Raw genomic sequence first — 26,190 nt, forward strand, 5'->3', positions numbered from 1 at the left:
ATGAAGAAGGGTATTAAACTTGTCATGCCATATATCATTATAAAGGGTTTAGATGTCATTTCGAAGTGCTGTTTCATGAAATAAATGCTCTAGCAAAATTATAATACATTTAATGCAAGAGGTCATATCTGAATTGTTCATTTATAAAATGACATCGTACCTTTATTATGAAACAGCAAGTCCAACTACAGACTCGCGCTGCTCCATGCCAAACGTTCACAATATAACACCCACTTGCAGTATTAGATATGAGAAATATTGATATTCCGTCCGATTTTGTATAAAATAATCCTCTATCCATATTGTTTTTCAATAATTGTGCACGCAGCGATTCTACTATGGAGAAGATGTAACATTACACGATTAGGGCAGATTCAAATTCTTCTCCGTTTTCAGCCATCTTTCAAAGGCATCTCTTATCCAAATCCTTGTTTTATTTCAGACTTTGTCACAACGTATTTCAGATTCATAACATTAGACATTTTTTATACGACACGTTCGTAGCTGCAGCTGTGGTAAGTAGAGCAGGGTTGGCAACCTGTATGTCAAAACACTACTGACTTTGTGATTGGTAGATAGAAGGAGGGTGGCGCATCAGACCAAAACACTACATGACAACATAAACATCAGTTGACGGCTGCAACTCCACTTTTTATCCTCGCCGGACCACTGTTGTCAGTGATATAAGTATATGAAATTAAAATTATTTCTTAATGTCTGATAACATATAAGGGCCATTTTTTGATTGATTGATATTAATTTCTTACTGTTCCTTTAACCCCTAATTGCTCCAGAGGTGTGCGACATCTGACATATACAGCAATTGTAAGTCGCTTTGGATAAAAGCATCAGCTAAATGAAAGTAAAAAAGTAAAAAATAAAATAATAAACGGGATAATGTACAGGCAGCATCTTCATATAAGCCCCAATAGTATGATCAAGACCCAACGTGCATCCTATACATTAGCAGCCTAGTCTCACGAAATTATGTACCTATAGTCACGTATTTTTTTTTCGTGATATTGTTACAAATTTCTGCGTGATCGTATCACAAATTTCTGTTTTTGTTTCATTGTCACAGATTGGTTACTCAACTGCTTTGTCCTATGTTCTTACGTACTCATTTATTATGTACCTATAGTCACATATTTTTTTTGGTGATACTGTTACAAATATTCGCGTTTTTTCGTGATCGTATCACAAATTTCTGTTTATGTGTCATTGTCACGGATTGGTTACTCAACTATTTTGTCCTATTTTCTTACCATTGTCGCTTCAGTTTAGGGTTAGATTTACATAAAATGACATCCTTACACAAACCCAACTCTAACCCTAACACTAGGCAACAGTGGTTTAAAAATCAGAAAATATAAAAAAATAAATCAATAAACCAATACTTAAAGTGACATCCTAACGCAAACACCAAATCTAACCCTAAACCGAAGCAACAATGGTTTGAAAATAGGAAAAAGCAGAGTAACCAATACGTGACAATGACACATAAACAGAAATTTGTGATACGATCACGAAAAAACTCGGAAATTAGTCACAGTATCACGAAAAATAATAAAAAATGACGTGACTATGGGTATATAATTTTGTGAGAATGGGTAGACGTTTTTCATTACATATGCTAAATGCCATTTCATTTCTGTACACTCTTAAAAATAAAGGTGCTTCACAATGTTATAGAAAACCCTTTAAGCACTTTTATTTTTAGGAGTGTATAGAAAATATTTAGCATGTTTTTATGATTTTTTTAAGTTATTAGTTTTTGTGGATTGATCCAAAATCGTTTGAGAAAAAATAATGATGCATCACTACATCATTTAACTTCTCCACCCCATTAATTCAAGCATGAACTTTCAAAGAAAACTATATTATTTTTGCATTTTTCATAGGAAAGTAATCTGCATTTACTTTCACATTTAGTCATTTAGCAGATGCTTTTATCCAAAGCGACTTACAAATGAGGTAAACAATAGAAGCAATTAGAACAACACAAAAACAAGAATACATAAGTGCAATAGAACTAGTCTCATCAAATCTAACACAGCATACATAGCCAAGATATATAAAAAAGATCTGTATTAGATGGGTTTTAGCCAATTCTTAAGGATGGCATATCATTCCACAGATCCAGAAAAGGTACGTGATAGTGCTTTTTCCCTTTTTGGGATGGCACCACAAGCCGTCACCCGTGGGCAGAGCACAGGAATCTAAATGGTACCTAAATCTGTATAAGCGAGTGAAGGTAAAAGGGTGCTGCGCTATATTATATGCCTCTGAATGGACTTGACTAAAGCTTTAAACACTAACATAATGGTTGCCAACATTTCATAATCTAATCAAATTAAATCCAAATAGATAAAATGAAGTTCCTCCAAATATGAAATGCACGGCACATTATGAAACAATAACGTCAGGAATGCCAATTCATGTTGTTTCTGCACACCATTTCTAATAAAAGGAACAAATCTCTGTCTCCTCAGGGAATCTGGATCACACAGACAGCACTGAAGTCTGGCTCCAGTTTAACTCTTCATTACGACTGTTACGTTTTATGCCCAGAATGCAACACGCTCAACTCACTGCTGTGTCCACTCTTGAAGCGGGTGGAGATGGAATACTTCACTTAGCCCTTAGACATCCATCATTTATCTCCCCTTCTTTCATCTGCCTCTTTCATCCTTTTTTACCAATTAGTCCAGATTAGTCACAGTGGCCTTATGGTAGACAGACTCACTGCTCTCCATGCAGAACCCCCACTTTCCCCATCCCTCCAGCATCAGGACCACAACACCTGTCTCCTAGCAACCTACATTCAGATCTCAGGCAAAGGATGCTGCTTCAAAAATGACACAAGAAATGTGTTTTGTGGAACACCTATCCAAAATGAAAAATACATGAAGTTAAGCTTAAGGCTTTAATGATGGTAGGCACGTACTGAGGACAACATTTCTGTGTGTTTAACGGGAAAAGATGTGAAATTTGCTTAAAGTTCCAGGAATTCCAACAAAAAGTAAATGCGTGACATGTTTACGATGCAAATGTGAAGCTGTTTTTATATGACTGCTATCAAATATTTAACATAAAATACAGACAGAAGACGGGGTATGAGAGGAACAAACCCCGGCTGGCGGCATTCAGTGCACTGCACACTTGTGGTACTGCACATTATGAACCAGAAGACCTGAGGCTTTTAGTCTCTCTGTGTGTGTCTGTGTGTGTGTTGAGGCGCAGGACATTGTGTGAAGTGTGGTGTAAACATTTTAAGTACCTGTGTGATTCAGGCAATGAACAGCTCACTGGGTGGTTACATCTCAGTGGACCGGACACACATACACACATTTACAGGCCCAAAGTCTCCAGAAATAAAATCCCTGAGGTTTTAGAATAGTTCATAGAACATTTTACAGGCCACTGCGCACAAGATACACACAAATACACTCTGATGCAAAAACACACTCGCACAACAAGTACCCTGTGAAAACTGCGTGCGTATGAGAGAATCTCTGGAGCCGCTTTTCACTAACAGCATGGATTCATTCTTCACATGCCTAAGTATTACAAACAACTCAGTATGACCGATGCAAAACAAGATTATATCGGACAAAATTCAATTGCTCACATTACACAAAGCAGTCTACATAAAGAAGAAAAGCACAAGCAACATTCTGTGTTCCTATATATCTTGATATCAATTTATATAATATTTATAAATGTCTCTTACTGTTGCAATACATTTAGTAAATGCATAAAATGCCAGATGTTTGTTTAGGTTACGTAGTGTAGTTAGTTATCATTGTTTGGTTCTTAAGTCAACGGAAATGCAACAATAGGGTTGCACAGGGGTGGAAAGTTTCCAGTAACTTTCCATGGAAAATTAAAGACGGGGTGCACGATCTCTGAAGACCAATGTTGACATTTGAAATCACCTAAACAATCACACCCCTACCCCAATAGAATCTGGGTCTTCTTTTGACATACGCAACTCAGCCAACGATGTCATTTAGTAGACACGCCCCTCACTGCTGATTGGCTACAAGTGTGTTTTGATACTCTGCCCGATTCCCTTTTCCAAAGCGTTTCTCAAAAATCATGCAACCTGAATGTAATCTGGGGAGTTTTGGAAATATTCCAAATTGGAATCTTAACGATAATTTATGGGAATTTTCGGGAATATACAGGAATTATTTGGAAATTTATTTAAACTATATGATATACAAACATAAATAAACATTTTGTTTGGTAATAAGCAGACATGCATGTAAGGTAATACAAAGAATCCTGATACTTATGCCCATTAAGCCTGAATTTATTTGATTAAAATCTAATATAAATTAATTTTTGGTACTTTTTCCAATTATTTCATCTAAATGTTTTCTCAGTTAGTAAGTTGTCTTTACAATGGTATAATGTTGTTGCACACCAGCATACACACAGCACAATACATTTTTAAACAAATTATAAATTATATCTATGTGAATTCATGCAAAGATGTATGTGACTGGATGCATGTGACTGGATGTGCAGGGTAGAAATTCAACTAAAATTGCATTACATCTTGTTGTTTTAAATAAAATTATCCTGCAAGATTTTTTTAAGTACTGTACATTTAAGTTTCCTGTAATAGGCAATCTGCAATTTTTTCAAATTCACAGTTTATTCCCATTAACTCCCAAATATTCCATTTAATTTCCATTGAAAGTTTCCAGGCTTGACAATTATCTGAATTTTGCAACCCTAGACAACAACCAGATGCATTTTGGTGCAAAAAGGGTATGAACGTATGTATTATGGCAAAAATTGGCTCCGAGTAGTAAACAAAATCAAAAATAAAGCCAAGCACAACCACAAAATAAACAAAGAAAACGACGGAAACGTTAAACTTGTAAATGTGGGGATTATTCGAACAGAAAAGACAGACAGGTTTTTTTCACTGCTTTGTAAAGGTGCAACTCTCTCTCGCAGACTGGCACAGACTCAAGGTGCTTGGTGACATTTACTGTCGACGGTGTTGTTGGAAACGATCCGAAGCTTATCGGACTCCACACGCAGGCTCTCTCTCGCAGTTTCCTTACGGTTTAAGTGCAAATCTGCACAGCAATGAACGATTCCAAAAGTACAAAAATACACCAAGACATGGGAGGTGGATATCTGATGAAAGCCTTTTTTTCAAATTCGCATGAGGACACAACGGAAAGCTCTACAACTTTTAGCTTCCATGCTCTGTTGCTAAGAACTTAACCTAACTCCTTTTTTTAAAGATATTAAAGGGAATGTTAGACTTGAAACGCTCCCTACGGAGAGGTGCCTTGATATGACCATCTTCCTTTCCCAATCCATATCAAACAACAGATGAAGCACATACTGACGTCTGAAAAACGTCCTTCCGCCCCTCTGCGTAGGTATACGCTTTGTTGCAATTGTACCACAACAATAACACACATCAGTGGTTTACCAAAGTCTCTTTGAAGCGTTTGGTTCTCTGTGATAAATGTCATTCTTCAGAGCCAGTCATCTCGGCGTCATTCTTTGAGCTTTGAAAGGCCAGGGTGTGCTACAGGACACAGAGCACTGGCCACCAAACCCTATGCTAACTGCGCTAACTTGTGTCGATGACATTTAAAGAATGTCTAATTAAATTAATTGATTCATAGCTTCATGGTTGCGGAGTTATTGTTTAGACGCCGATAAATGATTTATCAAGGCTGCATGAATGTGGAGTTCAGGACCTAATTATGTATGACTGAATTTCCAAATGTGAATTAAATAACACAGTTTGCATCATGATAAATCATCATAACTTGCCGTAACTTACAAAGTAACTTTTACCAAAGTCACTTTAGGGAAGTTTCCGCACTCAACGCCCATGTTTGCAATGCTTCTGGGCTAAATCCAAGACTAAATCCTATCTATGAATGGGGGAAGAGCAATTTTCCAAAAATTGATTAACAACATTTAACCCTGACAACTGTACTAGTGATGCGCTTTTATTAAATATACCTGCCCCGCACCACCATTTATTTCTATAACCCGCCCCGCACCCACAATCATTAAAATAGACATACTAGGAATTTGTAATGTAAAAGAAAAGAGACTTTATTTTAGCCCGAAAGTGCTTGGAAACAGCCGTTAGATTACATCGTCCTGTAAACTGGCAACAACACTTCTGAACCACAGACACCAGCATGGTCATATTAATAACAAGACAGGATAATTATAAACATTTTTAACATTTACAAAGCAGTATTTGTATTATCTATTCACAAATTTCCGAGCTTAATTTCTCCCACACCTCAACTTTCATCTTCATCTTTTATTTCTCTGTTTGTATTGCCGTTGTGGCTGGCAGTGCAAGCTGCTTGGGGCTTTCGTGACGTGATGCCAAAGGTTTAAGGATATCAAGTTACGCTGCACAAGTTATGTTTCTAAGTAATTTAATCTTAATCAAAGAACCAAATAAAATATGAATATATATATTCACAAACATTTAATATAGGCTATAGGAAATTGTATTTTTTTTATTTTGTTTTTAACTCTTTCCCCGCCATTGACGAGATATCTCGTCAATTAAGAGAAAACGCTTCCCCGCCAATGACGAGATTTTCCGTCTTTCCGCAATACTGCTATTATCCACCAGGTGGCGCCCTTCCGCAACTTTTTAAACCCGGAATTATTGCCCTATGGCAAGCTGCTGCATGTCCGTGTCTGTTTTAAAGATCGCTCTGAATGGGATCTCTATGAAAAGTCCGTCACAAAAATGAAATTATCTCTGCTTTTTGCTCGAAATATGGTGTTTTTGCAGAAACCTTCCCATATTCAAAAGCTGATTGCAAAACAACCACTGAAGGTAGGATGAAACTGGTTTTTTTGTTTGAAAGCAGAGGGTCTGTTCTTTCATTTGGTATAGGCTATTGTATGTTTATATACTTAAAGAAGAACATTTTCTGGAAACGAATGAAAAACTAACTGCAATGCACTTCAATGGACGTGTATGCAGCGAATGTCAGAGTGTATTGGGTTAGCTATGTGCACTGTGATTGGCTCATCGTGTTTGGGGGTGTGGCTTAGCCATAGGTCAATTGCACATTGGCACAGAAGTATAAATGAACACCGTTGCGTAGCCTATGGCGACGCAGTAGGACTTAACCATAACTATAATGAGCCATTTAGCTCTAACATTGCAATCTCTCTGTGCAGTCCTGGACATTCCCTGTCTCAAGGTAACTTATTTAAAAGTTTAACCGTTCATCTGAAAACATCAATCTATATTCTACCTCAGCATGATGACACATAAAACAGAATATAAAACGACACCCTTTGCGTAGCAGACACTTCACAAGTAACAATAACATACAAGACCCCTCAAAATAAATAATGCAGTACAATATAAATATATATTTAAAGAGCAGAAAATATCCCAGAATGCCTCTGAAGTCGAGCCATTATTTAATCATAAGCTTTGACGGACGTGTTAGATAAATCAACTTAAGGGAAGCGTTAAAGCCAGACATTGGGGGCCATGTGAATAATCGACCCTCCGGGCTAAATTACATTAGACTGCTGCTGAAGAAGAGAAGAGGAGAGATGTGTAAAAGGGCGAGTACGTATAAATGGTGAAAGATCGAGAAGGAGGGAGAAGCAAGCGGCCAATAAAAGCATTAGAGTAGTAACATATTCATACAGTGACCCAGAGTCATTAACCCCTGCGCTACAGCTACAAGGTAATAAAAACAACACTTAGGTTTAGCTCACACACACACACACACAAACTGATTAATGAGCACACGTACAAAGAAAGAAAGAGAGAGAGAGAGAAATAGGCAAGACCCTGTGGCAATCTTGCGTCTGACTCATCCCTCAGTGTCTGACGTACTCTAATTACAAAATGGCAAGCAGAAGCTAAATATAAATTGTGAATATATATATTCACAAACATTTAATATAGGCTATAGGAAATTGTATTTTTAGGGTTTCGAGCACGAAGTGCTGAAAACCTATTGTATTTGTCTGTTTTATTAGGGTTTCGAGCACGAAGTGCTGAAAACCTATTGTATTTGTCTGTTTTATTATTATTATTATTATTATTTTTCCGCCATAAAACGCGTCGCCCAGCACAAACCGTAAGTCGTAGAAACTTGCCACTTGGTCAACTGGTTGTATATTAGCAGGCTACTCAGATACAGTGAACCAGCCAAATCGGCCCATAGGTGGCGCTATAGCAATGCCCGACGCGTTGGGGCTCATAACTCCTAAACCGGACATCCTACACTCAAGTGTTCGGTATCATTGTAATCCCTGGCTCCAAACTTAAAAAATGTATATCTCCGATTTCATTTCCGTCATGAAAAATTTTCCGGTATTTTCGATTTTGTCGAAAAAAATAAAAACGAACTAGTCCTAGGTTTTTCGCCCGATCGGAATCATTCCAGTGCTAAAATGTTCCTTGGAGTTTGAATATCAATAATTATCAAAAAAAAATTGAACTTTCGACTCACGGTCAACATGCCACGCCCACACGTCTGAATTGTGGGCAGGCACTAGAACATTATTGGCTATAACTGGGGACAGGAATGAAGTATCAACACGACACTTGGTACTTGTGATGAGAGTCATGGCCTGAGGTTTCATGCATCGTTTCGTCACAGCGCCACCTAGTGGTCATACGAATCGAATAATGCTTATAACTTAGGCTGAGTTTAACGTATTTTCATGCGACGTTTTTCCTTGGACTCCTGAATTGTTGCCGAGTCCAATGATACCAAGCATGCCAGGTTTTGCTTTACGGTTGGTTCTGCACAGGAAAATAGCACTTAAAAAACATGCGCGAATAACTCCGCGAGGGTTCATCCGATCGACTCGAAACAACCATAGGAAGAATATTGTATTACCTTCTGAACAAAAAGTTCTATTGGCATTATGTTAAAATTTCCATCAGAAATGGCCGAAAATTGCAAAAAACGAAAAATTTACTCCAAATTTTGTGTTTTTTACACATAAATGGTTATAACTCCGCAACGAAATGATATTTTTTTTACCAGATTTGATACGCTGATGTCTGAGCAGAGTCTGAGGCAATACAAAAAAAATGGTATGCCTGCACCACTAGTTGGCCTCATAATTGAACAAAACCTTTGACGTTGAGCTAGCACAATGGTCATACAACAGTTTTTTTCACTAAACTTAAGTGTATAGCCATGATACTAGCTAGATGTAACACATTCATGACGTTGCATGCACAAGTTTTTCATAGCGCCACCTAGTGGTTATTTGTTATTTTGACTTAAAAATACTGCAACCTTATATCTAAAATCATGAGTCATCGTGGATTATGCCTTTCATGGCTTTGAGTATAATCATTGGTGGATTGCAATTCACTCCCTAGCAACCAATCAGAATACTCTAGCAACCATTTAGCAAGAGCTGTATCTTTGTATCAGAACATCGTAGAGATATGGGGTTCAGCTCGTTTGACTTTTTTACACTATTTTAACATTTTGTGACCCAAGTTTTGCCACTGTAAGCACCACAAACATTTCCTTCAGTGTTCTATTTGTCAATGCTTCGTGAGAAGAGAGGGAGACATTTTACTGAATGATAGCACCTTTTTTGCTGATGACTTTGAACAGGTGTGTGAGGTAGCTTATTTTTTATAATTTATTTTGTACAATTCAGCAAAACTACACAGGCATGCCCTTAAAGGTCTTAAGGTCCCAAATCGCTTGAACCCGACTCAATGGCCTTGTAAACTCAACTAAACACGGCCATTTCTGAATTGTATTTTACGGTATAAATCTGAAAAACTAATTCTCGTTAACAAATTATCAGAATGACTTAACATTAAGGATGTGACATGTTTGTCCTATAGGTGCACCTGTGTGTAAGCTACATAGTCTGTCTGAACCGTTTCTGACCATCTCTTATGTTTTTCTGGATGCGATGTGGTGTATCAGCCTGGTCGACGACATCTGACATGTTGTATGTGCTTTAATGCTCGAAACCCGGTAAACGCTGCTTGCAGCTTTAATTATTATTAGGGTTTCGAGCACGAAGTGCTGAAAACCTATTGTATTTGTCTGTTTTTAGGGTTTCGAGCACGAAGTGCTGAAAACCTATTGTATTTGTCTGTTTTATTATTATTATTATTATTATTATTATTATTATTTTTCCGCCATAAAACGCGTCGCCCAGCACAAACCGTAGGTCGTAGAAACTTGCCACTTGGTCAACTGGTTGTATATTAGCAGGCTACTCAGATACAGTGAACCAGCCAAATCGGCCCATAGGTGGCGCTATAGCAATGCCCGACGCGTTTGGGCTCATAACTCCTAAACCGGCCATCATACACTCAAGTGTTTGATATCATTGTAATCCCTGGCTCCAAACTTAAAAAATGTATATCTCCGTTTTCATTTCCGTCATGAAAAATTTTACTCTATTTTCGATTTTGTCGAAAAAAATAAAAACGAACTAGTCCTAGGTTTTTCGCCCGATCGGAATCATTCCAGTGCTAAAATGTTCCTTGGAGTTTGAATATCAATAATTATCAAAAAAAAAATGAACTTTCGACTCACGGTCAACATGCCACGCCCACACGTCTGAATTGTGGGCAGGCACTAGAACATTATTGGCTATAACTGGGGACAGGAATGAAGTATCAACACGACACTTGGTACTTGTGATGAGAGTCATGGTCTGAGGTTTCATGCATCGTTTCGTCACAGCGCCACCTAGTGGTCATACGAATCGAATAATGCTTATAACTTAGGCTGAGATTAACGTATTTTCATGCGACGTTTTTCCTTGGAGTCCTGAATTGTTGCCGAGTCCAATGATACCAAGCATGCCAGGTTTTGCTTTACGGTTGGTTCTGCACAGGAAAATAGCGCTTAAAAAACATGCGCGAATAACTCCGCGAGGGTTCATCCGATCAACTCGAAACAACCATAGGAAGAATATTGTATTACCTTCTGAACAAAAAAGTCTATTGGCATTATGTTAAAATTTCCATCAGAAATGGCCGAAAATTGCAAAAAACGAAAAATTTACTCCAAATTTTGTGTTTTTTACACATAAATGGTTATAACTCCGCAACGAAATGATATTTTTTTACCAGATTTGATACGCTGATGTCTGAGCAGAGTCTGAGGCAATACAAAAAAAATGGTATGCCTGCACCACTAGTTGGCCTCATAATTGAACAAAACCTTTGACGTTGAGCTAGCACAATGGTCATACAACAGTTTTTTTCACTAAACTTAAGTGTATAGCCATGATACTAGCTAGATGTAACACATTCATGACGTTGCATGCACAAGTTTTTCATAGCGCCACCTAGTGGTTATTTGTTATTTTGACTTAAAAATACTGCAACCTTATATCTAAAATCATGAGTCATCGTGGATTATGCCTTTCATGGCTTTGAGTATAATCATTGGTGGATTGCAATTCACTCCCAACCAATCAGAATACCCTAGCAACCATTTAGCAAGAGCTGTGTCTTTGTATCAGAACATCGTAGAGATATGGGGTTCGGCTCGTTTGACTTTTTTACACTATTTTAACATTTTGTGACCCAAGTTTTGCCACTGTAAGCACCACAAACATTTCCTTCAGTGTTCTATTTGTCAATGCTTCGTGAGAAGAGAGGGAGACATTTCACTGAATGATAGCACCTTTTTTGCTGATGACTTTGAACAGGTGTGTGAGGTAGCTTATTTTTTATAATTTATTTTGTACAATTCAGCAAAACTACACAGGCATGCCCTTAAAGGTCTTAAGGTCCCAAATCGCTTGAACCCGACTCAATGGCCTTGTAATTCAACTAAACACGGCCATTTCTGAATTGTATTTTACGGTATAAATCTGAAAAACTAATTCTCGTTAACAAATTATCAGATTGACTTAACATTAAGGATGTGACATGTTTGTCCTATAGGTGCACCTGTGTGTAAGCTACATAGTCTGTCTGAACCGTTTCTGACCATCTCTTACGTTTTTCTGGATGCGATGTGGTGTATCAGCCTGGTCGACGACATCTGACATGTTGTATGTGCTTTAATGCTCGAAACCCGGTAAACGCTGCTTGCAGCTTTAATATTATTATTATTATTATTATTTTTCCGCCATAAAACGCGTCGCCCAGCACAAACCGTAAGTCGTAGAAACTTGCCACTTGGTCAACTGGTTGTATATTAGCAGGCTACTCAGATACAGTGAACCAGCCAAATCGGCCCATAGGTGGCGCTATAGCAATGCCCGACGCGTTGGGGCTCATAACTCCTAAACCGGACATCCTACACTCAAGTGTTCGGTATCATTGTAATCCCTGGCTCCAAACTTAAAAAATGTATATCTCCGATTTCATTTCCGTCATGAAAAATTTTCCGGTATTTTCGATTTTGTCGAAAAAAATAAAAACGAACTAGTCCTAGGTTTTTCGCCCGATCGGAATCATTCCAGTGCTAAAATGTTCCTTGGAGTTTGAATATCAATAATTATCAAAAAAAAATTGAACTTTCGACTCACGGTCAACATGCCACGCCCACACGTCTGAATTGTGGGCAGGCACTAGAACATTATTGGCTATAACTGGGGACAGGAATGAAGTATCAACACGACACTTGGTACTTGTGATGAGAGTCATGGCCTGAGGTTTCATGCATCGTTTCGTCACAGCGCCACCTAGTGGTCATACGAATCGAATAATGCTTATAACTTAGGCTGAGTTTAACGTATTTTCATGCGACGTTTTTCCTTGGACTCCTGAATTGTTGCCGAGTCCAATGATACCAAGCATGCCAGGTTTTGCTTTACGGTTGGTTCTGCACAGGAAAATAGCACTTAAAAAACATGCGCGAATAACTCCGCGAGGGTTCATCCGATCGACTCGAAACAACCATAGGAAGAATATTGTATTACCTTCTGAACAAAAAGTTCTATTGGCATTATGTTAAAATTTCCATCAGAAATGGCCGAAAATTGCAAAAAACGAAAAATTTACTCCAAATTTTGTGTTTTTTACACATAAATGGTTATAACTCCGCAACGAAATGATATTTTTTTTACCAGATTTGATACGCTGATGTCTGAGCAGAGTCTGAGGCAATACAAAAAAAATGGTATGCCTGCACCACTAGTTGGCCTCATAATTGAACAAAACCTTTGACGTTGAGCTAGCACAATGGTCATACAACAGTTTTTTTCACTAAACTTAAGTGTATAGCCATGATACTAGCTAGATGTAACACATTCATGACGTTGCATGCACAAGTTTTTCATAGCGCCACCTAGTGGTTATTTGTTATTTTGACTTAAAAATACTGCAACCTTATATCTAAAATCATGAGTCATCGTGGATTATGCCTTTCATGGCTTTGAGTATAATCATTGGTGGATTGCAATTCACTCCCTAGCAACCAATCAGAATACTCTAGCAACCATTTAGCAAGAGCTGTATCTTTGTATCAGAACATCGTAGAGATATGGGGTTCAGCTCGTTTGACTTTTTTACACTATTTTAACATTTTGTGACCCAAGTTTTGCCACTGTAAGCACCACAAACATTTCCTTCAGTGTTCTATTTGTCAATGCTTCGTGAGAAGAGAGGGAGACATTTTACTGAATGATAGCACCTTTTTTGCTGATGACTTTGAACAGGTGTGTGAGGTAGCTTATTTTTTATAATTTATTTTGTACAATTCAGCAAAACTACACAGGCATGCCCTTAAAGGTCTTAAGGTCCCAAATCGCTTGAACCCGACTCAATGGCCTTGTAAACTCAACTAAACACGGCCATTTCTGAATTGTATTTTACGGTATAAATCTGAAAAACTAATTCTCGTTAACAAATTATCAGAATGACTTAACATTAAGGATGTGACATGTTTGTCCTATAGGTGCACCTGTGTGTAAGCTACATAGTCTGTCTGAACCGTTTCTGACCATCTCTTATGTTTTTCTGGATGCGATGTGGTGTATCAGCCTGGTCGACGACATCTGACATGTTGTATGTGCTTTAATGCTCGAAACCCGGTAAACGCTGCTTGCAGCTTTAATTATTATTATTATTATTATTATTATTATTAGGGTTTCGAGCACGAAGTGCTGAAAACCTATTGTATTTGTCTGTTTTATTATTATTATTAGGGTTTCGAGCACGAAGTGCTGAAAACCTATTGTATTTGTCTGTTTTATTATTATTATTATTATTATTATTATTATTATTATTATTATTTTTCCGCCATAAAACGCGTCGCCCAGCACAAACCGTAAGTCGTAGAAACTTGCCACTTGGTCAACTGGTTGTATATTAGCAGGCTACTCAGATACAGTGAATCAGCCAAATCGGCCCATAGGTGGCGCTATAGCAATGCCCGACGCGTTGGGGCTCATAACTCCTAAACCGGACATCCTACACTCAAGTGTTTGGTATCATTGTAATCCCTGGCTCCAAACTTAAAAAATGTATATCTCCGATTTCATTTCCGGTATGCAATTTTTTTCGCTAATTTGCATAATATGCATTTCAAGCCAAAATGAACTAGTCCTAGGTTTTTCGCCCGATCGGAATCGTTCCAATGCAGGAAAAATCTGTGGAGTGAGTAGGTAAATAATTATCGAACAGAATGTGTAATTTCGCTTCAGTGTCACTAAGGGGCGCCAAAATTCAATACCGGAAGTAGACTATCTCCAGGAAAATGGCTATAACTCGTGAACGGTTAGAGATATCTTAACGCGGTTTGGTACACATGTGTATCAGTTCACTCCCGGGTCACAGGAAAAAATACGCGGATTTTGGCCACTAGGTGGCGCTATAATAAGCTTGAGGTCGAAAATGGCTATCACTACACAACCGTAAGCCCGATACACTTCATATTTGGTATGTTGTGTCTTTGTGCAATGTACCATGAGGGTCTAGAAGGACATTGGCGTATCTGCAAAAACATGGCCGTCATCGGCCAATGAAGTGTGAGGGCTGATTTGACAGGGTTAACGAAGGTCGATCGGAACGACATTCACTGTGCTTGTTCGTGTACTGCTCCAGAAGGTCTGTAAGAATTATGGTGTCATTTCGCCACTAGGGGGTGTAATACCGTATTTTGGTGCCTGTATCACGTGACGTTTGACATACACACACAAACATGACATCATATGATAGATCGGTTCATGACGAAAAACTTTGCCTCTTAAAGCGTTGCTGTCAATCAAACGGTTCGTTAGTTATTGGCGATAACGTTCAAACCTACTTTTGCGAACTAGTCCTAGGTTTTTCATCCGATCTGAACCTAACGAAAGCTGATTGATTCTGTGGAGTGGGAATATGAATAATTATCGAAAAAAAGTTGAAATTTGTATTCAAACACGCAAGGAGTGGCCAAAAACCGAACTGGGCGGAGCTTAAAACATTTAAATGGCCATAACTCGAGAGGCGTTTGAGATATCATCATGGGGCTTGAATCATATGTGTAGGCCATCGGTCTAAGGTCGTGATATAAAAAGCTCGCCGATTGGACACTAGATGGCGCTATAACGGGGAAAATAGCACTAAATACTGTGATTATGCAATGGTTGCAACTTTCACGCCTATAACTTTATCTGTGGTCAAGAGATTTTCATGGGAGTTAGTTTTTTAGCATCCTGAATTGTTTCCGAGTCCTACAATACCAAGCATGCCAGATTTCGCCTTACAGTTAGTTCTGCACAGGAAAATAGCGCTTAAAAAACACGCGCGAATAACTCCGCGAGGGTTATTCCGATCGACTCGAAACGACCATAGGAAGAACATTGCATTACCTTCTGAACAAAAAAGTCTATTGGCGTTATGTTAAAATTTCCATCAGAAATGGCCGAAAATTGCAAAAAACGAAAAATTACCTCAAAATTTGTCGTTTTTTACACATAAATGGTTATATGGAGAGATTTCACTGAATGAGAGCCGTTTTTTGCTGATAACTAATGTATTTAAGGTTGTATCTTCACCAAACGTATGCATAATGACATGGTACTTGGTAATTCTGATGGCAGTCAGGACCTGAGGGAGCCTTCAGTTTCGGAAGCATATTTTACACGCCTACAACTTTGGCTGCAGTCACCGTATTTTCATGGGACTTTTTTCACAGGAGTCCTGAATTGTTGTAGAGTCCAACGATACCAAACATGCCCAGTTTTGCCTTATGCTTAGTCCTGGGGTTACTGTTCACTGTAGGTCCTTGCGGTCTGCTGCGCTGCTGTGTTTGTGTCTTATGTACACGTGTGCAGTCTGTTTGCACCATTGCACCATACCACGACTCAATGGTCTTGTAGTTCAACTAAACACGGCCATTTCTGAATTGTATGTTACATTATAAATCTGAAAAACTAATTCTAGTTAACAAATTATCCTCATAACGTCACATTAAGGACATCACATGTTTGTCTTGTAGGTGCACCTGTGTGTAAGCATACATAGTCTGTATGATCTTTTTTTGACCATCTCTTTCATTTTTCTGGAGCGAGGTGGTCTATCATTCATTGTGGCTGTGTTCGGGTGTAACTGCTCCGCCTGGTAAGCGACGTGTGAGGTTTTTGACGTTGCCTCAAAGCTCGAAACCCGGCAATTGCTGCTTGCAGCTATATTTATTATTATTTTTCCGCCATAAAACGCGTCGCCCAGCACAAACCGTAAGTCGTAGAAACTTGCCACTTGGTCAACTGGTTGTATATTAGCAGGCTACTCAGATACAGTGAATCAGCCAAATCGGCCCATAGGTGGCGCTATAGCAATGCCCGACGCGTTGGGGCTCATAACTCCTAAACCGGACATCCTACACTCAAGTGTTTGGTATCATTGTAATCCCTGGCTCCAAACTTAAAAAATGTATATCTCCGATTTCATTTCCGTCATGAAAAATGTTCCGCTATTTTCGATTTTGTCGAAAAAAATAAAAACGAACTAGTCCTAGGTTTTTCGCCCGATCGGAATCATTCCAGTGCTAAAATGTTCCTTGGAGTTTGAATATCAATAATTATCAAAAAAAAGTTGAACTTTCGACTCACGGTCAACATGCCACGCCCACACGTCTGAATTGTGGGCAGGCACTAGAACATTATTGGCTATAACTGGGGACAGGAATGAAGTATCAACACGACACTTGGTACTTGTGATGAGAGTCATGGCCTGAGGTTTCATGCATCGTTTCGTCACAGCGCCACCTAGTGGTCATACGAATCGAATAATGCTTATAACTTAGGCTGAGTTTAACGTATTTTCATGCGACGTTTTTCCTTGGACTCCTGAATTGTTGCCGAGTCCAATGATACCAAGCATGCCAGGTTTTGCTTTACGGTTGGTTCTGCACAGGAAAATAGCACTTAAAAAACATGCGCGAATAACTCCGCGAGGGTTCATCCGATCGACTCGAAACAACCATAGGAAGAATATTGTATTACCTTCTGAACAAAAAGTTCTATTGGCATTATGTTAAAATTTCCATCAGAAATGGCCGAAAATTGCAAAAAACGAAAAATTTACTCCAAATTTTTTGTTTTTTACACATAAATGGTTATAACTCCGCAACGAAATGATATTTTTTTACCAGATTTGATACGCTGATGTCTGAGCAGAGTCTGAGGCAATACAAAAAAAATGGTATGCCTGCACCACTAGTTGGCCTCATAATTGAACAAAACCTTTGACGTTGAGCTAGCACAATGGTCATACAACAGTTTTTTTCACTAAACTTAAGTGTATAGCCATGATACTAGCTAGATGTAACACATTCATGACGTTGCATGCACAAGTTTTTCATAGCGCCACCTAGTGGTTATTTGTTATTTTGACTTAAAAATACTGCAACCTTATATCTAAAATCATGAGTCATCGTGGATTATGCCTTTCATGGCTTTGAGTATAATCATTGGTGGATTGCAATTCACTCCCTAGCAACCAATCAGAATACCCTAGCAACCATTTAGCAAGAGCTGTATCTTTGTATCAGAACATCGTAGAGATATGGGGTTCGGCTCGTTTGACTTTTTTACACTATTTTAACATTTTGTGACCCAAGTTTTGCCACTGTAAGCACCACAAACATTTCCTTCAGTGTTCTATTTGTCAATGCTTCGTGAGAAGAGAGGGAGACATTTCACTGAATGATAGCACCTTTTTTGCTGATGACTTTGAACAGGTGTGTGAGGTAGCTTATTTTTTATAATTTATTTTGTACAATTCAGCAAAACTACACAGGCATGCCCTTAAAGGTCTTAAGGTCCCAAATCGCTTGAACCTGACTCAATGGCCTTGTAATTCAACTAAACACGGCCATTTCTGAATTGTATTTTACGGTATAAATCTGAAAAACTAATTCTCGTTAACAAATTATCAGAATGACTTAACATTAAGGATGTGACATGTTTGTCCTATAGGTGCACCTGTGTGTAAGCTACATAGTCTGTCTGAACCGTTTCTAAACCATCTCTTACGTTTTCCTGGATGCGATGTGGTGTATCAGCCTGGTCGACGACATCTGACATGTTGTATGTGCTTTAATGCTCGAAACCCGGTAAACGCTGCTTGCAGCTTTAATTATTATTATTTTTCCGCCATAAAACGCGTCGCCCAGCACAAACCGTAAGTCGTAGAAACTTGCCACTTGGTCAACTGGTTGTATATTAGCAGGCTACTCAGATACAGTGAACCAGCCAAATCGGCCCATAGGTGGCGCTATAGCAATGCCCGACGCGTTTGGGCTCATTACTCCTAAACCGGCCATCATACACTCAAGTGTTTGATATCATTGTAATCCCTGGCTCCAAACTTAAAAAATGTATATCTCCGTTTTCATTTCCGTCATGAAAAATTTTCCTCTATTTTCGATTTTGTCGAAAAAAATAAAAACAAACTAGTCCTAGGTTTTTCGCCCGATCGGAATCATTCCAGTGCTAAAATGTTCCTTGGAGTTTGAATATCAATAATTATCAAAAAAAAGTTGAACTTTCGACTCAGGGTCAACATGCCACGCCCAAACGTCTGAATTGTGGGCAGGCACTAGAACATTATTGGCTATAACTGGGGACAGGAATGAAGTATCAACACGACACTTGGTACTTGTGATGAGAGTCATGGCCTGAGGTTTCATGCATCGTTTCGTCACAGCGCCACCTAGTGGTCATACGAATCGAATAATGCTTATAACTTAGGCTGAGATTAACGTATTTTCATGCAACGTTTTTCCTTGGAGTCCTGAATTGTTGCCGAGTCCAACGATACCAAGCATGCCAGGTTTTGCTTTACGGTTGGTTCTGCACAGGAAAATAGCGCTTAAAAAACATGCGCGAATAACTCCGCGAGGGTTCATCCGATCGACTCGAAACAACCATAGGAAGAATATTGTATTACCTTCTGAACAAAAAGTTCTATTGGCATTATGTTAAAATTTCCATCAGAAATGGCCGAAAATTGCAAAAAACGAAAAATTTACTCCAAATTTTGTGTTTTTTACACATAAATGGGTATAACTCCGCAACGAAATGATATTTTTTTACCAGATTTGATACGCTGATGTCTGAGCAGAGTCTGAGGCAATACAAAAAAAATGGTATGCCTGCACCACTAGTTGGCCTTATAATTGAACAAAACCTTTGACGTTGAGCTAGCACAATGGTCATACAACAGTTTTTTTCACTAAACTTAAGTGTATAGCCATGATACTAGCTAGATGTAACACATTCATGACGTTGCATGCACAAGTTTTTCATAGCGCCACCTAGTGGTTATTTGTTATTTTGACTTAAAAATACTGCAACCTTATATCTAAAATCATGAGTCATCGTGGATTATGCCTTTCATGGCTTTGAGTATAACCATTGGTGGATTGCAATTCACTCCCAACCAATCAGAATACCCTAGCAACCATTTAGCAAGAGCTGTATCTTTGTATCAGAACATCGTAGAGATATGGGGTTCGGCTCGTTTGACTTTTTTACACTATTTTAACATTTTGTGACCCAAGTTTTGCCACTGTAAGCACCACAAACATTTCATTCAGTGTTCTATTTGTCAATGCTTCGTGAGAAGAGAGGGAGACATTTCACTGAATGATAGCACCTTTTTTGCTGATGACTTTGAACAGGTGTGTGAGGTAGCTTATTTTTTATAATTTATTTTGTACAATTCAGCAAAACTACACAGGCATGCCCTTAAAGGTCTTAAGGTCCCAAATCGCTTGAACCCGACTCAATGGCCTTGTAATTCAACTAAACACGGCCATTTCTGAATTGTATTTTACGGTATAAATCTGAAAAACTAATTCTCGTTAACAAATTATCAGATTGACTTAACATTAAGGATGTGACATGTTTGTCCTATAGGTGCACCTGTGTGTAAGCTACATAGTCTGTCTGAACCGTTTCTGACCATCTCTTACGTTTTTCTGGATGCGATGTGGTGTATCAGCCTGGTCGACGACATCTGACATGTTGTATGTGCTTTAATGCTCGAAACCCGGTAAACGCTGCTTGCAGCTTTAATTTTTATTTTGTTTTTAACTCTTTCCCCGCCATTGACGAGATATCTCGTCAATTAAGAGAAAACGCTTCCCCGCCAATGACGAGATTTTCCGTCTTTCCGCAATACTGCTATTATCCACCAGGTGGCGCCCTTCCGCAACTTTTTAAACCCGGAATTATTGCCCTATGGCAAGCTGCTGCATGTCCGTGTCTGTTTTAAAGATCGCTCTGAATGGGATCTCTATGAAAAGTCCGTCACAAAAATGAAATTATCTCTGCTTTTTGCTCGAAATATGGTGTTTTTGCAGAAACCTTCCCATATTCAAAAGCTGATTGCAAAACAACCACTGAAGGTAGGATGAAACTGGTTTTTTTGTTTGAAAGCAGAGGGTCTGTTCTTTCATTTGGTATAGGCTATTGTATGTTTATATACTTAAAGAAGAACATTTTCTGGAAGGCATTAAACTTTGGTGAAAATCATGAAAAACGCTGGCGCTGGCTGGCAATTTTTTTTAAAAAACACTGGCGGTGAAAGAGTTAATGACCCACCTACGGAGCCCCTAAGAGAAAAAATTAAATAAAGTTTAGTTTTGCATGCGCACGTGAAACTATCGCATGCGCACATAAAACTATTGCATTTAGTTTCGGATGCGCACGTGAAAATTTTGCGCGTGCAAGTAAAAGCGAAAGACACAAATTTTATGTGCACACACGATAGTTTCACGAAACTAAACTTTATTTAATTTTTTCTCCATGTTCCCTTTTAAAAAAACGTAAAAACAAATTCTGAACATGAAGGTTTCGCGTGAGCACATGAAGGTTTCGCGTGAGCACATGAAACTAAACTTTAGATTTTTTTACTTCAATGTCACCTAGGGGCTCGGTACCCGCCCCAACCCGACGGGAGCGGGTAAAGAAAACTTTTACATTTCAGGGAATAGAGTACTCCTTGTAAAAAAAAAAGGTAGTATTTCTTACTTAAATAAAGAGACAAAAGTTGTACTTAACCTTTTCCTGGACATATCGTGGCAGATATTGTGATGTCATCATAGGATTAGAAAGCAAAACATTGATTATTGGAAAATCAGAGCACCATGATACTATCGTTACCATGAGTAATGTATCTAATCGTATCATGAGGTACCCTGCGATTCCCACCCCTAATGGATGCAATGATTTTGAACCCTCAAAAACCTTTAACTTGATTTTTCTCAAAACTGACTTTGTTGACTTGGTGTAGTTGTGTCATTTTTTGTCAGATTTCAACAAATCATACATTGTTTTGGCAGTTTTTAACAGAGAATTCCAAAATGTAAATAACTCATGTCTGACCATTTGTTCATTCCGACTCATTTTGCCAGCATATGTTAATGTTTAAATGTGATTTTAGCACGATTTTAAAGATACAGTATCTGTCTTTACACATTCAAGTAGACCTTAGTCTCGCATGACTGAAATAACTCCCTGTAGGCGTTGCAAACTTGGCCTCCTAGAGGTGCGACTTCCCTAAAGAGACTTTGCTAAAGCACAAAATATTTGATATTTACAGTTTTTATAAAAAAAAGTGTTAAGTGTAAAAATGTGTAAATGCAAGGTGCAGAAAAGCTGTGTGTGGTAGACAACTGTTGCTATCTGCCACTTCTAACAGCTGCAAAAAAAAAAAACACTCAGATTTCAACGGCAGATCTCCTCATTACAATAACGAGGTATCTGTAATGCACAATATTATAAAGTATTTCACTGAAGGAAAATGATTTGAAGGACACACCTATGACATAAGACAGCAGGACGGCCAGCAGCACAGCGGCAGCGATAGCAGACACGGCAGCACATTTCCAGCTGCAGTACTTGGAGGGCTTCTTTAGCTTGAAGGAGCTTCTTGAGAAGGTGTTTCTGGGCAGGAGCCGGGGTGGGGGGGAGTAGACGGTACCACCAGTCAGGGGATAACCAGGTGAAGAGCTGCTGAACAGAGGAGTGCTCCCAGATGGGGTCTTAAAAAGAAAATGCCTAAAAGAGAAAGAATGAAAAAGGTGAGTTATCCACCAAAATAATTCTCGGCAAAATAATATCTCATGTTCCTATTATTCCTACTGTAACCTGATATTATTTAGTCACTAGTAATTCAAACCTGTATGACTCCAAAGACATTCTGAAACTGAATGCCTACCCAAGGTTGTTGTTTTTTTTGTATGCAGACCATCTCTTTAACTCAGCTGTTAAACTGAAGTGGTGGCTGATGCATATGTTCTGGGCTCCAGGTAGTAAGCTATTTGTTTCATTCACATATTCTTATTTACTACACACCGGTACCTCATGTCGTTCATTTCGTTCTGACCGTGCTGAAGTGTTCCTAACTAACAGGAGTTCAATTTGCACAATAATGAGCCTCATTTAACACGAAGCTGGTCATTTAAAAAGCACTAGACATTAGACTACTGCCTTGTGTACCACCAGTGACGACTGAATGCATCATAAAGGCAATTCCAATCGAGTGGTCAGCGGACAGAATTAATTGTTTTGTTGCTATTAAAGCTCTCCACTTGGTAATACTCAGCTGTATTATGAATAACACATGCTATGAGCATGCTGGGCCACATTAACCCTGAACTTTTAAAACGCTTTAGATTATCCACATCCGACCACATACAGTAACATAGAAATAAGATGAGAAAAGATCACGCCATGCTCATACAGTACTGTATGTGTGTACGGTATACAGTATGGGGGGGCTGTGTGTGTGTGTGTTTGGGGAAGAAGGCAGATGGGAAGGGGATGAAAGCAGACAACAGTTGACCAGGCAGCTTTGATGAGCACTAGGTCTGGCTCAGACTGAGGTCTGATGCTAAACCAGTCTTAGATCTATGTCCATGTGTCTTGTTCAGGACAGGAGGTCCAGCCTGACTCCAACAGACCTCTCTGACACCCCCCTGCTAAGCATCCAACAGCTCCCTGTTGCCCACAGTCAGAATCTCCCATGAGCACTAGCCAGCATGCCAACACTACTACACCCGGTTAAAGATGTACAGTTCCTCCAACTAGCTTATAGAAATTATAACACTTAAAGGATCAATCTGTAGATTTTAAACAATTCTTAAATGCGTTGTGTCCAGTCTTAGAATGTTTTAGCAAATCTTTAGGTGTGTCCTCAACTTAGTTTGTGTGTGTGTGCTATAAAGTGCAATTTATAGTCATGCGTAGGTTGTACGCCCTAGCTACATAACTATAATCCAGAGCACATAACTTAATCCAGAGCATGTACCCCATGAACACCATTTAACTATTTTAAATTTAAAATGACAAGAAAAAACATATAAAAACGAATGAAAAACTAACTGCAATGCACTTCAATGGACGTGTATGCAGCGAATGTCAGAGTGTATTGGGTTAGCTATGTGCACTGTGATTGGCTCATCGTGTTTGGGGGTGTGGCTTAGCCATAGGTCAATTGCACATTGGCACAGAAGTATAAATGAACACCGTTGCGTAGCCTATGGCGACGCAGTAGGACTTAACCATAACTATAATGAGCCATTTAGCTCTAACATTGCAATCTCTCTGTGCAGTCCTGGACATTCCCTGTCTCAAGGTAACTTATTTAAAAGTTTAACCGTTCATCTGAAAACATCAATCTATATTCTACCTCAGCATGATGACACATAAAACAGAATATAAAACGACACCCTTTGCGTAGCAGACACTTCACAAGTAACAATAACATACAAGACCCCTCAAAATAAATAATGCAGTACAATATAAATATATATTTAAAGAGCAGAAAATATCCCAGAATGCCTCTGAAGTCGAGCCATTATTTAATCATAAGCTTTGACGGACGTGTTAGATAAATCAACTTAAGGGAAGCGTTAAAGCCAGACATTGGGGGCCATGTGAATAATCGACCCTCCGGGCTAAATTACATTAGACTGCTGCTGAAGAAGAGAAGAGGAGAGATGTGTAAAAGGGCGAGTACGTATAAATGGTGAAAGATCGAGAAGGAGGGAGAAGCAAGCGGCCAATAAAAGCATTAGAGTAGTAACATATTCATACAGTGACCCAGAGTCATTAACCCCTGCGCTACAGCTACAAGGTAATAAAAACAACACTTAGGTTTAGCTCACACACACACACACACAAACTGATTAATGAGCACACGTACAAAGAAAGAAAGAGAGAGAGAGAGAAATAGGCAAGACCCTGTGGCAATCTTGCGTCTGACTCATCCCTCAGTGTCTGACGTACTCTAATTACAAAATGGCAAGCAGAAGCTAAATGAATTGATACTCTGTGTTGTTCATGTTGAGGCTTTAAGGGTATGTGTAAAGCAAATACATGTATCGAGACAGATAATTTTTTAACTGTGTGGATCTTTGTGCATATGTTGGAATTGACTGCACTACTTAAGACAGTTGGAGCATCACAAAGTGCTCGTAGAGTTCATGGTCAATGGAGTTTGGCTTTTATTCAGGTGCAATTAAATATGCCCGATTAAGATCCATTCTAAAGCAGACTTTTATCAATGTGTCTGAAATTACTCAGAAAGTATATTTTGTAATTAGGAAATAGCATTATTTTAGCTTAGAAAAAGGCCTTTTTAACAATTTAAATAAGGTTGTCTCAGAGGATTTCATTTTTCAGTTGAGACCATTACATTGGCAGTAATGGTTTTGGCATACTTGAGAGCACTAGACAGCTAAGCCGTAGTGAGTAAAGTATTATTTAAGCAGCACAACTATGCTGGTCGAAAGGTAGTGTGCATGTCTCCCCTACAGGTAAATATTACTGTAAAGTAAACTTTAACACATCTTGATACATTAGATTTTTTTTATTTCTATTGAATCAAAACAATTCAAGTTAACAAAATCAATAACGTTAAAACTGTGTAATAGAGAGAACACCAATCGTTGAACCTCTAGATCAGGGTGCGGCAACAGGCTTGGCTTGGCAGCAATATTTTCTGGCCCGCCAGATTATTATGGAAGTCCGTATTTTTATTTTACAATAACGGTTTACAAATAGGGCCCCATGTATCATTCCTTCAATCTTTTTTTCAAATTAAAACCAAAAAGAAATACAGAGTGTATTTTAAGCTGTTTACTGAATAGAACCTGGACAAAAAAAAAACTGTCCAGCGCAGACCTCCTTAAACCTTAGGTGTGTATATGTGTGTCCCGAATAAATAATAATTTAAAAAAGGAATAAGTTCAAAAGTCGGACTGTAAGAGACAGGAGAGCATGATTGCTATTCATTCCTTTATTAAAATGGCTGTAATATGTTACCACAATAGTACTTCATCTGTTTAAATGATTTCATTTGATATATGCCTTTAAAGGTGTAAAATAGGCTTTATGCACAGCTGCACTACTTCCTGAATTTCAGCCAGCACCTTGTTTCCTGTCTGCCATTATTGGACAAACTGATTAATCCAGGTGAGTCTGATTGTTGTTTTTGTGACTACTGAGGTCAGGCACACCTGGATTAATCAGTTTGTTTGTGACTGCTGAGGTCAGGCACACCTGGATTAATCAGTTTGTCCAATAATGGTAGACAGAAAACAAGGAGCTGGCTGAAGTTCAGGAAGTAGTGCAGCTGGGATAATAATCAAAATTACAATTTGTCTAATCCAATAATTATTTTTTTCTATTTTTGTTCTGAGAACACAATCAAAAAATCTGAAAAAGTTATTCTTTTTTTTTTCA

The 26,190-nt window shown here is 38.6% G+C and overlaps 1 protein-coding gene across 2 annotated transcripts in view; it reads right to left on the bottom strand.

The window, feature by feature from the left end:
* Positions 1–26,190, bottom strand: part of tenm2b (teneurin transmembrane protein 2b) — a 209,647-nt gene that overhangs the window by 70,255 nt on the left and 113,202 nt on the right. For both annotated transcript variants that reach the window (XM_065287532.1, XM_065287533.1), the window contains exon 3: positions 22,262–22,500. In XM_065287532.1, coding sequence (XP_065143604.1) covers positions 22,262–22,500 — 239 coding nt within the window. The remainder of the gene's footprint in view (positions 1–22,261; positions 22,501–26,190) is intronic.

Source organism: Paramisgurnus dabryanus, chromosome 18 (genome assembly GCF_030506205.2).
Source record: "Paramisgurnus dabryanus chromosome 18, PD_genome_1.1, whole genome shotgun sequence".
Lineage (NCBI taxonomy): Eukaryota > Metazoa > Chordata > Actinopteri > Cypriniformes > Cobitidae > Paramisgurnus > Paramisgurnus dabryanus.